Genomic DNA, 15,556 nt, shown 5'->3' on the forward strand with positions numbered 1-15,556 from the left:
GGTTGCTCTGTTGAAAGATTTGGCAGCCGCAAGCCAAGATATGTTGGCACTTTGTCGTTTTCTTTTTTTCCCCCCTCAGTGTCAAAACCAAGTAAATAAAGTTCTGAGGGTACGGATGCCAACAATACCAACATCCCCTGCCAGGCATGAGTCACACAGAAAGGTTTTGTGATCTCTCCAGGTTTTAAACAACTGTGCCATTGAGCGAATGTCTCACACTAAACTCTGCATCTCATATATGGTGGCTCACTAGGATTCTGAGTTCTGCTCTTTGTGTTAGTTTATGCTAAGGTATACATGACCTAATTTTAGGGAACGCCATTTCCACACCTTCCTTCTTTTATTGTGTCTGATGAAGACACAAGACGGGAAGCAAAACAAGTAAAGGTTAGAATAATGTTGATCACTGGGTAATTATAATTTTATTACTCAATGGTGAAGTCAAGGTCAATCGAAGGTATTATGGCAATTTTTCATAGTAATTGTGCAAAAAGGTTATAAAATATGTATCGGAGAGGATATTAAAGGGCATATGCGTTCAATATATTTTGAGATTTTGGGTTGGGTCAAAAGTCATTACTAAAGATATCTTCTTCAATGTAACGTTGACTTAACCTAGACCAGGGTTCCTCAAACTTTTTAAAACAGTGGGCCGGAGGCAGAGCAGGTCGCATAGACATGGGGAGCGGTGCCCTCCAATAGGTAAAGTAAAGTGCGCTCCATGGCCTGGCCCGAGCTCCCTGGGAGCTTCATTATAAATGCACGCCTGCCGGTGTTGTTGGCGGGGCCAGACAGAAGTGCTTGGCGGGCCACATGTGGCCCGCGGACCGCAGTTTAAGGACCCCTGACCTAGACAGTTAAAGGGATTCTATCATTAGAACAAGAAGAAGGGGACGAATACCCTTCTTAAGGCTATTCCTACATGGGTTTAGCTTAAAACGGGGTTCTAATCATAGAATAGCACATTATCTCCCTTGTGAGCAAGAGATCGAGGATGTTGAAATCCAACATCTTCTGTAAAAATAAAGGATCAAGTATGTTGGGGTGTATTGGTAAACCCCAATACACATTACACTTCGAATGGATATCAACACATTTTGCTGGCATTATTTAATCATTGTCTATAGACTCTTTTAATCCACAGCTTTCAAAAATTAAAAAACAAAAAGTTCCAGAAAAACCTGGCGAGAGTTATAGCGGGATGAATACCAGTCCTGACTGGTGTAGATTTGAGTTCAGATGAACCTACAGTCATTTTGGTGCTTCTTGCACCTCTCTGGGAATGAATTAAGACTGGTGTAAGAAACGCCATCTTAACAAATTCCCGCATGGTTTACAAAATGTGTCTTTACTCTTAATACACTATTCTTGGTCTCCCCTGCAGAGTTGACCCATTTCATCCCTGTTGGGCCTGTTTCATGTAAAACATTGAAAGTCCCTTTAATTGTATTTCTTCGGTTCTATCTTTTTTGTGTACCGTTTTGATGTGGGCTGGTTAATATTTAGTTTTACTAATGAACTGTGTATTCATAGAAAAAAGTTATTATTGATGGCAAGAGAAGGAACTAGGAAGACACTTGGCGCTGCGGAGTTGTAGATCCCTGACGCCACTTCTACAGCTACAGGGTTGTCTTGATTTATTGCTAAATTTCTATACGCTGTTGACTGGCTGACTTCTGTGTTTGCTTGTTGGGTGAGGTGAAGAGATGCCAGGGACTCGTGCAGTGTAGTACATATTACAGTAAAGTATTTTCAGGTGTAAGGAGAATTTTTGCACTCCTATTATAGCCAAATGTCCCAGTCGAACTGTGAACTAACAGCAGAAAACTAACCTAACCCTTATCTGCTCAGAGTTGTAGTTCATTATTAAAATAGGGGGCTTTGTCCGTCATTCACTGAAGATCCCATCAGTTATATAGTTGTTTGTTTGTCTTATTCTATTGGCAAGAACCTAGCTATTCATTGACTAGCTACAAGACACGTAGACACGTCACTGCAGCATTCAGATGTATGCTTTTAATGCCTGCAGCCAATATGTGCTCTTGAATACTGTGGATGTTTGGGAAGGGAGGTGGGAGGAAATGAGAGTCTAACAGCCTCACCTGGGAACACAGCTGTCCTGCATCGCCCCAGGGTTGTATTTCACAGCTCAGCCCAAGCACAAGCTAATACTCAGTGCGAGAAGCATTCTTAAAGTTTTGGTTAAGTGCAAATCTAAAGAATAAGCTTTTGTAGCAATTAACTAATTGGCTTCTATTGATGAAGTAGGAAAGGTAATGCATATGGTGGGCGGGTTACTAGGACTCCTTGAGTATTGATTTGCCATTTCTTTCAACAGCTATAGAAAAGCCATCTATTTTCACTTTTTCTGCAGTGGGGAGGGGTAATATGGTTACACAGTCCTATCAATGCTATATAATGTGTAAATTGTCACCACATGTTATAAAGCCATGGCAGTGCTATACGCCATAACTTTTGTTATGTATGTCACTCTTGTAGATTAAAAAAAAAAAAAACTTATGTAAATCAGGCAGTTGGTGCACTAGAGGCGGACCTTCAGACCGGTGAGCACTGCGCTTGCTTCTCAAGTAAGATGTGTGATATCATAGCCATAGGAGGATCAACTTTCACTGCACAGGTGGATAATGGTAGGGGTCTGAGTGGAAAGAGCTGTGCTCCAGGGAGCTGAAGCCCCGCCCACTGTGCACCAAGTACCTAATTTGCATAAGACTTCAGGGATGTTTTTCTTCAAATGTTTTAAAGTGACCTATATAACAAAGGTATGTTGTTTATCACTGCTATGTGCTCTGCAATGCGGTAGGGACAGCTGAATATGCTTGGGGGCAGTGGTAGACTCCCTTTAAGGTAGTACAGAAATGGATCACGTGTATGGAAAATCAGGCCCATCCTAATATATTTACACAACAGATGGTGTAAGATCATGTGTAAAGCCTTGGTCAAACAGTGCAATTTTTAGCCAAGTCTAGGATTCTTTTTAATATGTTTGGAAGGCTATCATTCTTTTGTTCATATTCGTCCTGCGGTTAGGCTCAAAAAAAAAAAAAAAAGTCCCAATTTGGTGTGATTTTTGGTCACGTGCTGGTGAGCTTTGAAATGTCTCCCAGGCTTTCCATTCAGTTATATATTGCAGAAATCCAAAGAGCCCCGTCTCCCCTCCCCCTCCTTTTCACAAGTATGTATCTCATAAACATCTGTATCTCATAAACATCAAATAAATTGTGGTTGCCGTGTGGGTGTGGGGACTAGTGTCAGGATTAGTGAAGCACTTCCAGCTTGTACGGTGTTTTACTGCCTGCTACGTGATAGCCGCTCACTTTCATGCTTCACTTGTACTTTGTTTCAGTCCAGTATAAACCTCAGTCTTCCTTTTCTGTAGACACGGCAGAAAGCTGTTTGATAATAGTACAAGACTGCAGATATGGGGCGTCTACCTTCAGGATAATAGGGGAAAAAATGGACAGAGGACACTTGTAAATATTAATGTGTAATGGACATTGATAAACAGTGGAGGTAAACTTGTCCCCAATAGTCGAGAGATTGTCCAAACATCTAGGAACCAGTGACGCCAAGGAAATATGAGGCCCCTTCCACCTTGTATGTGAGTTGTGATACTTCCAGTGTTACTGGTGACTTCTTGGACCGTCATGTAAGTTTTTGTATACAAGGTATGGTGTTTGTACCAATTTGTAAACAAGTGAGAGACCTGTTCTATTAACACTGGCACATACAAAAAGTTCACCATCTACTTCCTCCGTGATGTTAAAACTATGAGATCGTTCACCATTTTCCCTTTTTTTTGTCTCCAGCTTTCAGCTCATCCTGTAGGATTATGAAGTGCAACTCTGAGTTTTGGTCAACGGCCTCCAATGCCCATCATCACACCGGAGCAGAGGATTCAGTGGAAGTGTGCACAGCTCTGCGAACCTATGCCCATTGCACCCGTCGTGCTGCTCGCTTTTGTAGAGGAGATTTGGCTTACCATTCAGCCGTCCATGGCATTGATGACCTCATGAGTCAACACAACTGCTCCAAAGATGGCCCCACTTCCCAGCCACGTGTTCGTACCCCACCGCCATGGGACAGCCAGGAAAGGTCTGACAGCCCTGAGATTTGTCATTACGAAAAGAATTTTCACCGACACTCGGCAACCCCTAACTATACCCATTGTGGTCTCTTTGGAGACCCCCATCTTAGGACGTTTACGGACACTTTCCAGACCTGCAAAATACAAGGGGCATGGCCTCTTATAGACAATAACTACTTGAATGTACAAGTCACCAACACTCCAGTACATCCAGGATCAACTGCAACAGCCACCAGCAAGGTAAATACAGGGTTAATATTACTGTGATTGCTAGACAGGTTTTTTAAAGGATCCCTCCAGTCATAAGTTCTAAAATGACATTTAGATCACAACATATAGGTTGTAGCTAATTGATATTTATTTTCTTCAGATCTTTCTTCTTGACTGAATTTTAGCTCAGAGTAGAATTGTGATCTGTGACTACAGTGCTTATATGGAGTCTGAGGTAGCCCGAGACACGCCCCTCTCTCATGATTGGTTCAGGGAGCTGCTGGCCCAAACCACTGATCAGACAGGAGGGAGATAAGGCAATGCAGCTAGTGTAGTCCTAGTGCACAGCATTACAAACAGCCAAGGTGCAACATAAATAGCAGGTAAGATCCCTATCTGAGCTCCTGACTGAATGGTCACCCTAAGAATAAAGGTAGATTAAGATTTGGGTGTAATTTTGCTTTTAAAATGATTTCTTATATTGGTTATAAAAACTTCATGTTGCCAGAGACAATATTCCACAAGCCATGGTTTTGTTCTTTTATAGGGCAAATTGCAACATTTACCTTTTAAATATAGTGTTCTGTGTTGTGTTGCATCGTCCTCATTATGTAATAATTATTGCCTTCTTTATAATGCTTGATATATGATATTTGTTTGCTTGCACTTGTTACTGTTCCCATGGCTAAGTCTATATATGATAGACGGTTTGCATGGGTGGACAGTTTTTTTTAAGGCTGGTCTTACACGACCGTATTGAATGTACGGTCCGTAAGTTGCTGATCAGCAACACTAGTTGCTGATCGGCAACATAGGCTCCGCAGATGTCCGTGTCCTGTCGCACTCACCCATAGAATTCTATGGGTGAGTCCATGCAGTGCCGCAATTCACGGCCATTATGACCATGTCCTATAAATTGCGGACCACGGATGCGACCCGGCCACACCACAGATAAAATATCCGGTGGAGTAAGAGTCCACATTGAATATAATGTGTCCGCAATTGAAAACCCTCAATTGCGGACTTACATTACGGTCGTGTAAGACCAGCCTAAAAGTAGTAGAGGGGGCGGGCGGGCCCAGGACAAAAGTTTGCACCTGGGCCCACAAGACACTTGTTACGCCACTGTCCACTGTTATACTTACAGTTGTGGGAAGTTCACACTACAACTCTAATCCTCAAGTAACTCTTATTTGCCAAAACGTTTGCACTCTCCAATAACAAGAGGATTGTCAAGATGGCGGAATAGATGCATCTGTTGTCTGACATGGCCAAGTACAGCCTTGGGTTATTGACATCATTCTCATAGACTTTAAATGGAGTGGCAGTGTGTGTGACCAGCAGTTTTATTCAAGTAGGGAACGTAGTTACCCCATTTTTCTGGTGATTGTAGACACATGTCACTAATCCTGCGGTATGTGGTAAATTATTCATGTGACATTAATAATCCCCTTATTCATTCTTCATATAGCTTTTCCTAATATACCAACTCTGCTGCTAGAGGTTATGCCACAAAAATGTATTGTCTAGAGCAGGGGTAGGGAACCTTCAGTTCTCCAGCTGCTGTGAAACTACAACTCCCAGCATGCTCCACTCACTTCCATGGGCGTTCCAAGAACAGCAGAGCAAGTATATATACTGGGAGTTGTAGTTTTGCAACAGCTGGAGAGCCGAGGTTCCCTACCCCTGGTCTAGAGGATACATTTCCAATTGGGAGTCTGACAGCTGAGAATTGGGGGAAGGGGGTTTACTCCCACTAAAAATGTGGCGATGGACACAGACTCGCCCCCTACTCCATTAAGTTCAGTAGCCAAGTACTGTATGTATATATAATTATGATAAGCAATTTTCATGGCACAATCAATCTAAACATAGTAATCAGAAAAAATTTTAATAAATTCAAATTTAAAAAAGCTAAATTCTGAGCAGACCTTTTATACTGAGATAAGTTGCCACTTTTTCTACCTAATATTTCTACGTGGTTTTTTTGGCTTGTCCTCATTATTCAGGATCTTGTGAAACTAGTTAGACCTTTCTAAAAATTATTTGTGTGTCTCAATAGGTAGAAGCATGTGGTTGCATGTATGAAAATGTAATAAATCATCGCAACATTCATAAGTGTTCGATTTTTATTGTCGTATATTAAACAGCTACAACTCCTTCTCTTCTTGTCCTGCCTGTGGTTCACCATCAGTATATTTGAAGGAGCTTCTGTGTCAAACCCAATAGATCCTCCAGACATTGTGTACTTGAATTACATTATCTATAGGATTTTTGTACATTACTTTAGACTTTTAAATTTCTAAGAAGTAATAATTCTCATGGATTATTTTATTCTCTATTTTGCTTCTTCAGATTACAATAATCTTCAAGAACTTTCAGGAGTGCGTGGACCAGAAGGTTTACCAGGCTGAAATGGATGAGCTTCCAGCTGCGTTTGTAGATGGCTCTAAGAATGGTGGAGACAAGAGTGGAGCAAACAGCTTGAAAATCATTGAAAAAGTGTCCGGCCAACACATAGAAATACAAGCCAAATATATTGGCACCACAATAGTGGTGCGGCAAGTTGGCCGCTACCTGACCTTTGCAGTACGCATGCCTGAAGAGGTGGTGAATGCAGTGGAGGACAAAGAGAACCAAGGACTTTATCTATGCCTCCAGGGTTGCCCTCAGAACCAGCAAATTGACTTTCGAACCTTCCACTCGCAAACCACAGAGACTGGTTCAAAGAAACATGGGACGGGATCCAACGTATCCTCATTTACCCCTCAAACGGCAGAAGCCAAATGTAAAGAAAAGCTGCCCGTTGAGGACCTCTACTTTCAGTCCTGTGTCTTTGACCTCCTTACTACCGGGGATGTGAATTTCACTCTAGCTGCTTATTATGCCTTTGAGGATGTGAAGTTATTACACTCCAATAAGGACAAACTCCATTTGTATGAAAGGACCACATACATAGGGTCTGGAAGTGCAGCTCCTAAATCAGGCCTGGGGATGGCGGTGTTCCTTGTGGTTTTTGTGTATTTGTTTCAGTGTTGCACAGTGTTGCTGTAATGTTATGTTTACTGTGTAAATCTAATGGGATGTAGTGAGGCAGAAGTGCGGGTTCCATTACCCAGGATGCATTTGTTTCTGTGAAAGCACAATATGTGATGCTGATACATCATAAGTTATTTTATTGTGTACTACAGGAACCGGGCTTTTAGAATGAACTTCAGCACCATCTTGATCCAAAGCCTACAAAGAATGCAAAGGTCACTATGGAAATGTATCTTTCAGCAAGGAAGGAGTCTCACATTGCTGCAGGACAGGTGTCTAATCCCTTAGGATATGGACTTTGAGCTGAATTGAGACCTCTTGAACCTTTTTTCTTGTGCATCTCTTTGACGCACGATAATTACAGAGCACGAGTGTTGCCTGTCCATCAAATCTGCCTAGTGGAGCTTCAGTGAACCATACCTCATCTATAGAAGTCACAGAGAGAAGATGGCTTCCTCTGCTTGACTTGGTACTGCAGATATCATGGTGGCTGTGAAATTTAGTATTTTGTGAACGTGGCTTTCGTGATTCATAATAAGCTGTAACTGCATGATCAATTTTATTGGTGCTCACTAGTATCAGACGTTCTTGACAATGACCGGTGTTTATGTGGACATGTAGCAATAAGCTTTTCCATATCCACTATAAATGTGTAGCTGTGCTGCATACAACAAAACATGGAATGAAACGCGCTGGTACCAAGCAGAAGTTTGTGGCCAATGAAAACCTTGGAAACCGGGATCTTTACACACCTGCGTTACTATGTTGCGTTTTACTATGTCAGATCTTGCTGTTAAGGGAGCACTTTTACGAGTATGTTGGTCAAGGTACATGTTGCTTCCCTTTAGCTACAGATGCATCTAGATAAGAGCTGGTAGAAACTACATGGCAGGTAATTCAGAGAGCCTCTGGGCTGGAAATGGGAGCGCTTATATCACCGCGATGCCACATCTCGTGGCAAGTGAAGCAGCAGCTTGTTATATTATGGCTATAAATTCTAGCGGGGGATGTGTAAAAGAGCCTGGTCTTTAGACCGGTGATCATAGTACAGGCTGTTCACTGGTGTGACACTGGTTTACTGGAGGGGATGTATAGTGTACATAGAAACCTTTAGGAGTCAGATGTAAAGCAAAATAATGCAACTTGTGTTGGATATAATTTATCTTGTCTGTAATATGTGGAACTTTTGTAGTTCTGTTTTTTTAATTGTGTCACTGTATATAGGAGATATGTAATGTGTTCCAGTGTAATAGATGTGGTAACTACTTTTCATGCCATTAGATTCAATTCTGACCTGCCCTAATGTGCCGCACGTACCTGAGGCACTCATGGGTAGTTGTATAGTTTATATAGATGCAGAAACTTTGTTAGCAGAGGTAGCCATTGTATGGCCCGCCAGCATTCTGCAAGCCAAGAAGGAGACCCATCCTGTCTGTAGTCTCTAACATGTCACTACTTGCTGATCGCATTGTCTGAGAAGTCCACAAATGCTGCTTCTGTTAACTTACTAGAATGGCGTTTCCACAGCCTCCATAAATACTACCTGCAAAATGGGTTAATGGTGCCAATGCTTTCTTCTATTGGAATTGCGACTCTTCAGTCTTGCCAGGTATCTTCTATAGGATCCATCATTGTCCACCAAGTCAGGCTGTGAACATATGTGGATACATTCACAAATCCACTGTGAAATGGCTGTCCATTGTACAGTGTCTTCATGAAGCCCTAGAGCTGGCCGTGCACATGATATTTACCTGCAGAATGTGTGAAATTTAATGTATGGGATGGTCATACATATCAGATGCTGATAAACTAATCTGGAACTACCAGTGATTTACAGGAAAATATCTCTTGTATGGAATATCCAGAATTGTACTGTCTTGTAATGTACATATAGCAGAGAAGCAGCAACGTACTTTGCATTGAACATCTAATGTTAAATAACCAGTATGGTGAATCTTCATGATGGCTGTACGACTGGCCATACACAATAGATAGCTGTTGGGCAAACAGCTATTACACTCAACCACTCAATGCATGTGTATGCCTGGCTCAGGCAAGCATGAATGTGTTCTGAACGAGGACAGTGGAGTAAGAAGATACCTGAGAACTGAAGGATCGGACATGTTGAAATTAAATGGGCCTCCATGCACATTAGATGGTCTGCAGGTTCAGTCAATATTAGTCTAATGTGTAGGATTGTCTTAGCATGGTGGTTCTCCAAATGGTATAAGTCTACTACTACTGTAGGTTTCAGTGGATGCTAAGATCTGTATGTTCACAGCTGGCGAGCCATTGGTTGGAGACCACTGAAATAAATTAATATTGGACATCCCTTGAGGTAGCATCTTTTTCCCCTAATCCTTTACTAACTCCCAGAATCCCAATGGATGATCTTCTGCATCATCCTCATTCGTATAAGTCCAGTCAATGGCATCATCTGCCACAATCCTCCTTCATATTTCCTTCCCAGTGCTAGTGGTTAGTGCAGCTGCAATCTGTATCCCAGCAAGCATGTTGCAAGGTGTATCTGAATGTGTGTAGTTTGCTGAATATTACATATAGATTAGGATTCTATTGCCTTGTCTGTTTTGCAGTTCACACCGCTGTCATTGTGGGGTTAATAATAGCGTGTCGCTGATAAATCAATGTTCAGAAAAAAGAAACTAAGTGAAGCACTTTATTCTGGTTTGGCTTATCAAGTTTACTGTCTAAAATCTGCCAAGATCGACCTGACGGATGTAGAGATATCGCACAACGGCAAAAGGGAAAACACAATAAAAACCTTGTTCTTAGAGATGCTCATTGACATTGACTGACTCATGTAGATACTGTAAATTATTTATTGAAAATGCAAGTAAAGGTTTTTAACATTCTGTCTGACGTCTTCTCTTTATTTCTGGAAAATGAAATGTTCTTGTGACTGGTGGCCTTGGTCTTCAGAGATGCCCTATTACAAATATGGTATACGAAATATACTCCATCCAGTCGGCATCTTCATGCTATGCATGGTTACATTGAATTAGAAGACTATATAGACTGTATGTTATATTAGAAGATTAATATAACATTCCAAAAATGTTGCATATATGTCATTACACAAAAGATATCCTTGAGTGTAGTAATGTGATCAAGTCTCCTATGAAGACATAGAAAACATGTTAAGTACATGGGCTTGTGCAGGATTAGAAACCATGGCCGATTTCTTCAAGTGACATCACATCTGTAGCTCTGTCCCATTCAGTTGAATAGAGTGAGCCGTAGCATGGTCATGTGATCATAGGGTGTGAGCTCACTTCTTGAGAAAAAAAAAATACTGGCATTTTTGCTAGTCCTGGAAAACTCCTTTAAGAATAAGCTATAGAAACTGTGAAAAAGGAAAGGAATGGAGGCTACTACACAGACATAGAAGGGGATTCTTCACTGTAAGAGCAGCAAGAATATGGAACTCCCTGCTAGAGGAACGTGATCTGGGAAATGCAATAATATATTCTAAGAGGGGCTCAGATGCCTTTCTTGAATGTCACAATATTACAGGTAATAGATCAGATTATTGGTGGGATTTATTCTGGTTGCCAAATTTGGAGTTCGGAAGGAATTTTGTTGCAGTTGGTGTATACCTCATGAGTTGTTTTTGTTTTTTTTTCCTCCTCTGGATCAATATTGCAAAGTAATAGGCTAAGCTGAACGGACATATGTCTTTCTGCAATATTACAATCCATGTTATTATATTTATGAGTAGAGGTGGGCGAATCGATTCATCAGGAATCAGGTTTGACCCGACTATTCCAAGTTAAGTTTTTAATGAAACCAAATAAATTGCTATTCATCTTGGATGGACTAAAATGGCCGCCACCACATGTATTGAGCAGGAAATACAGAAGAGATGATATTTTAGTACCACCTGATATTAGTTGACAGCTACTCAACCAATAAAGTTAGATGGCCACCTTAGGGAAAGTTCACATGGGATTTTTGGTCAGGATTTCGAGGCCGTATTCACCTCAAAATCCTGACCAAATAGACAGCTCCCATTGAAATCAATGGGAGCCGGTCAGTTCTTTTTTTCCAGGAGCCGTTTGTTCCGGCTCCCAGAAAAAGAAGCGAGGTGCTCATTCTTTCTTTCAGGTGGATTCGCCTCGCGACATCAGCCTGCAGACCCTCCCTCCCGACTAGGCCCATTCATTTGGGCCTAATCTGGAGTGGAGTGCGCGACTGGATGCCGTTGCACTGCAAAAAAACCCAAAAAACCACAATATCAGAATTGTTGCTCGTCAGTATCACTGTAAGCAGTGTGCAGCAAAAAAATAAATAAAAAATCACAAACGTATATACTGGAAAATAAAGAGAGCAGAAGAAGAAAACACTCATGCAAGTACTTACAATAAGAATGTGGATGGCAACGTGGATTGTTGTACTTCCTCAGAAGGAAGACGAAGTTTTTGATTGCTTAGCTTGCCCTTCTTAGTCACAGGAGAATAGTGCATTTGAGAGTGATGGGATCTTGAGTCGGGCTTTTGTGCTTTCTTCCTCTGTGTACATAACTTGTAATTTACCACGGGGCCTTTCTGGACTGACAATTATGTCTCCTTCATACTCTTCACTGAAGCAGTGATGTTATATACGCTACATAGGTAAGCTTAGGTAAGACACTTAACAATTCCATTGTGTTTCACCAACTGATGGCATTCGCTCAGCCTCCTTGGAGGATACTTTGCCACTATTATGTCTCAAGGAAAGCTGACCCTGCTTTATATTGCCATGCGTCAGAGAATGTATACCTTTCTCTGGCCTTTCCCTTTCCCATTCTGGGGAAAGATTCAGGTCACCTTTGACACGTGGAGCAGCCATTATGGACAAAACCAATATATGGCTTGCTTTCACTGCCCACTAGGTTAACGTTTTGAGTGGAATCAACCACAGCCCAGAAATGCAACAAGATTAGATGCTATTTTAACCCCAATTGTAGAGCCAATCCTGCTCTCCGGTCTGTTTTCCACCACCATCTTTGCAAAAAAACACCATAATTGATTTGCAGCAGCAAAGTGATCTGCCTTTGCACCACATTATCTGCAATGTTCCAACTCAGTGGAACTCTACCTTAAAGAGATCCTATCATTCAGACTACATTTTTTCTAAGTACCACATTGGAATAGCCTTAAGAAAGACTATTCTTCTCCTACCTTTCGTTGTCTTCTACATGCCGACATTTGCCTACAATCCCGGTTCTTCTCAGTATGTAAATTAGCTCTCTCGTAGCACTGTGGGTGGGCCCCAGCGCTCAAACAGCATTGGGGGCGGCCCCAATGCTGCAAGAGAACTCTCAAGCGCCACCTCCATCTTCGTCAAGAACGTCCTCTTCATTCTCTTCTTCTGGCGGTGTCTTCTTACTTCTAGGCCTCGGGCAGAGCAGATTGCGCATGCCCACAGGCCCCAAGAAAATGGCCGCTTACAATACTATGCAAGCGGCCGTTTTCTCGTAGCCTATGGGCATGGGCAGTTTGCTCTGCCCAAGGCCAGAGGCCTTGAAAGTTACAAGCCACTGCCAGAAGAAGAGGCTGAAGATGACGCTACTGAAGAGGAGGAGGTGGCCCTGGAGAGAATTCTCTTGCAGCATTGGGGACACCCCCAGTGCTGTCTGAGTGCTGGGGCCCGTCCCCAGTGCTGTGAGAGAGCTAATTTACATACCAACAAGAACCGGGATTGTAGGCGAACGGCGGCACAGAGAAGACAACGAAAGGTAGAAGAAGAATAGCCTTTCTTAAGGCTATTCCGACGTGGTACTTAGAAAAAATGTCTGAATGATAGGATCCCTTTAAACAAGCTGAAGCGTCTGTATCAGGAGCAGAAGGCGGTGAACGATTACTGCATGTAATTTCAAGAAAAGTAATTGGTGGCTCTTGAAGGAACTGTACATATAGTATTTCCCAAAAAAAAAAAAAATCATTTGAAATAACTAAGAGCTTGAAAAGCGCAGGGGCACACCATTGTCTGTGAATGTGGTCATGGTAATTCCATTTACGTAACTTCAGCTAAGATGACTGTTTTGGTGGTTATGGCCTTTTGTGCCAGGTGTCAAATGTTATTTGTTCTCAGGAATGCCAGAACAGATGATGTGGGCATATAGTGCTTAGTAATGGGTAAATAGTTACAGTGTATTTGTGTGTTGTACTAGGCTTTGTTTATATACTGGCTCAGACCCAATTCAATTTTCAGGTTTGACCACGTCCTATGTGGAACTGCGTTGTGAATAAGGGTGCATTCCTGCAAAGTACATTTGTTACAGAAGTTTCTGCAACTGACAATCGGTTACAATAGATTTCTGCAAGCCCTGTCTCTATGTGTGACCATACACTAAAACTAACTATGGTTGTGTTCACATGGTGTCACATGACCCACAGGAAATATTATCAATAATCCCATAAAATAAACATCAATAATAAATCAAATATAAATAAATAAAGACACAACAACTTTTTAGTGGTATAAAAACTTGGCCGTGATGTTTTATTAAGGGGTTACATAAATTATTAAAATATTTTAATGAACCAATAAAATTAATTGATAGATAAATAAACAGATGAATAAATAATCAAATAAATACACAACCATAACAACAATAATTTGACTTGACCATCAAGTCCACCCAGCAGTAGCTGGGCGACTAACACCCCCTCTAATAAAACGTCACGACAATTCTGATTACCCGAACCAATAGGGTGGGCGGGTGGGCGCTGCCTTTCTTCCTCAGATGATTCTCCTCAGGAACTGGCACACAATTGCAGCTGAGCTGTCTTTTATGTACAAATCTGCCGCCACTGGAAACATCTGCCCAATCAGCTGTTGACCTGGTTGCTAGGCAGAACATCTGTAATCCAATCAACTGGTGACCCGTTACTGGGCAGAATAACTGGAAACTTCTAGAACCTGCTCGTGCTGGGCACAGCTGACCTTGCTTAACCCCATGGTAAGCACCATTCGTAGAATTTACCTCAGAAAATAGGGGAGGACATAATTAGAACAAACCAAATTATAAATTTATCAAAAACAGCACATATTACCACCAATTAATATTATTTAACCAAAATTGCTTCCTGGGGACAGTGACACCATGCGCCCCCACCGTTATGTCACTTTTGGGGGCATTTTCATGGTGTCACATGACCCACAGGAAATATTATCAATAATCCCATAAAATAAACATCAATAATAAATCAAATATAAATAAATAAATAAAGACACAACAACTTTTTAGTGGTATAAAAACTTGGCCGTGATGTTTTATTAAGGGGTTACATAAATTATTAAAATATTTTAATGAACCAATAAAATTAATTGATAGATAAATAAACAGATGAATAAATAATCAAATAAATACACAACCATAACAACAATAATTTGACTTGACCATCAAGTCCACCCAGCAGTAGCTGGGCGACTAACACCCCATCGGCCTTGACTAAATAGGCAAGGCCCCCCCCAAAAAAATGTTGGAAGAAAGTTATGACATGGTGGGGGTAAGTGAGACATGGCTGGACTCTAGCTATAACTGGGCTGTAACTATACAAGGGTACAGTATGTTTAGAAAGGAGCGTACAAATAAGAAAGGGGGAGGGGTTTGCTTATACGTAAAATCTGGCCTTAAGCCAGTCCTGCGTGAGGACATCTGGGAGGAAAATGATTATGTGGAGTCCTTATGGGTGGAAATTATGCGAGGAACAAAAAATAAAATACTGATAGGGGTTTGTTATAAATCTCCAAATATAACGGAAAAAGCTGAAAATATACTAATAAAACAAATAGATGAGGCCGCAAAGCATAATAAAGTCATTATTATGGGGGATTTCAACTACCCTGATATCAACTGGGAGGCAGAAACCTGCAGATCCAACAAAGGGAACAGGTTCTTGTCAGTAATAAAAGACAATTACCTATCGCAACTAGTGCAGGACCCAACAAGAGGCGAGGCACGACTAGACCTAATTTTAACAAATGAACCTGACACAAGTGGAGGTTGAGGGAAATCTGGGTAATAGTGACCATAACATAATAAGTTTTCTTGTACACATTAAGAAGATGTTCATTAGAGGGGGTACAAAAACACTAAACCTCAGGAAGGCCAATTTTAACCGGCTGAGAGAGGAGCTTAGCAGCATAAACTGGGACAATGTCCTGAACGTGACGGGAACACAAACTAAATGGGAC

General features: G+C 41.4%; 1 protein-coding gene across 1 annotated transcript in view; it reads left to right on the top strand.

Annotated features, from left to right (window-relative positions):
* The window catches only part of RGMA (repulsive guidance molecule BMP co-receptor a), a 34,889-nt gene extending 24,662 nt beyond the window's left edge, over positions 1-10,227 (top strand). The window contains exons 3-4 of the mRNA XM_075273223.1: positions 3,828-4,345; positions 6,671-10,227. Of these exons, the coding sequence (XP_075129324.1) occupies positions 3,828-4,345; positions 6,671-7,369 (1,217 nt within the window). The 3' untranslated portion in view covers positions 7,370-10,227. The remainder of the gene's footprint in view (positions 1-3,827; positions 4,346-6,670) is intronic.
* Positions 10,228-15,556: the final 5,329 nt, after the last annotated feature.

Source organism: Leptodactylus fuscus, chromosome 5 (genome assembly GCF_031893055.1).
Source record: "Leptodactylus fuscus isolate aLepFus1 chromosome 5, aLepFus1.hap2, whole genome shotgun sequence".
In the NCBI taxonomy this organism is placed as follows: Eukaryota; Metazoa; Chordata; class Amphibia; order Anura; family Leptodactylidae; genus Leptodactylus; species Leptodactylus fuscus.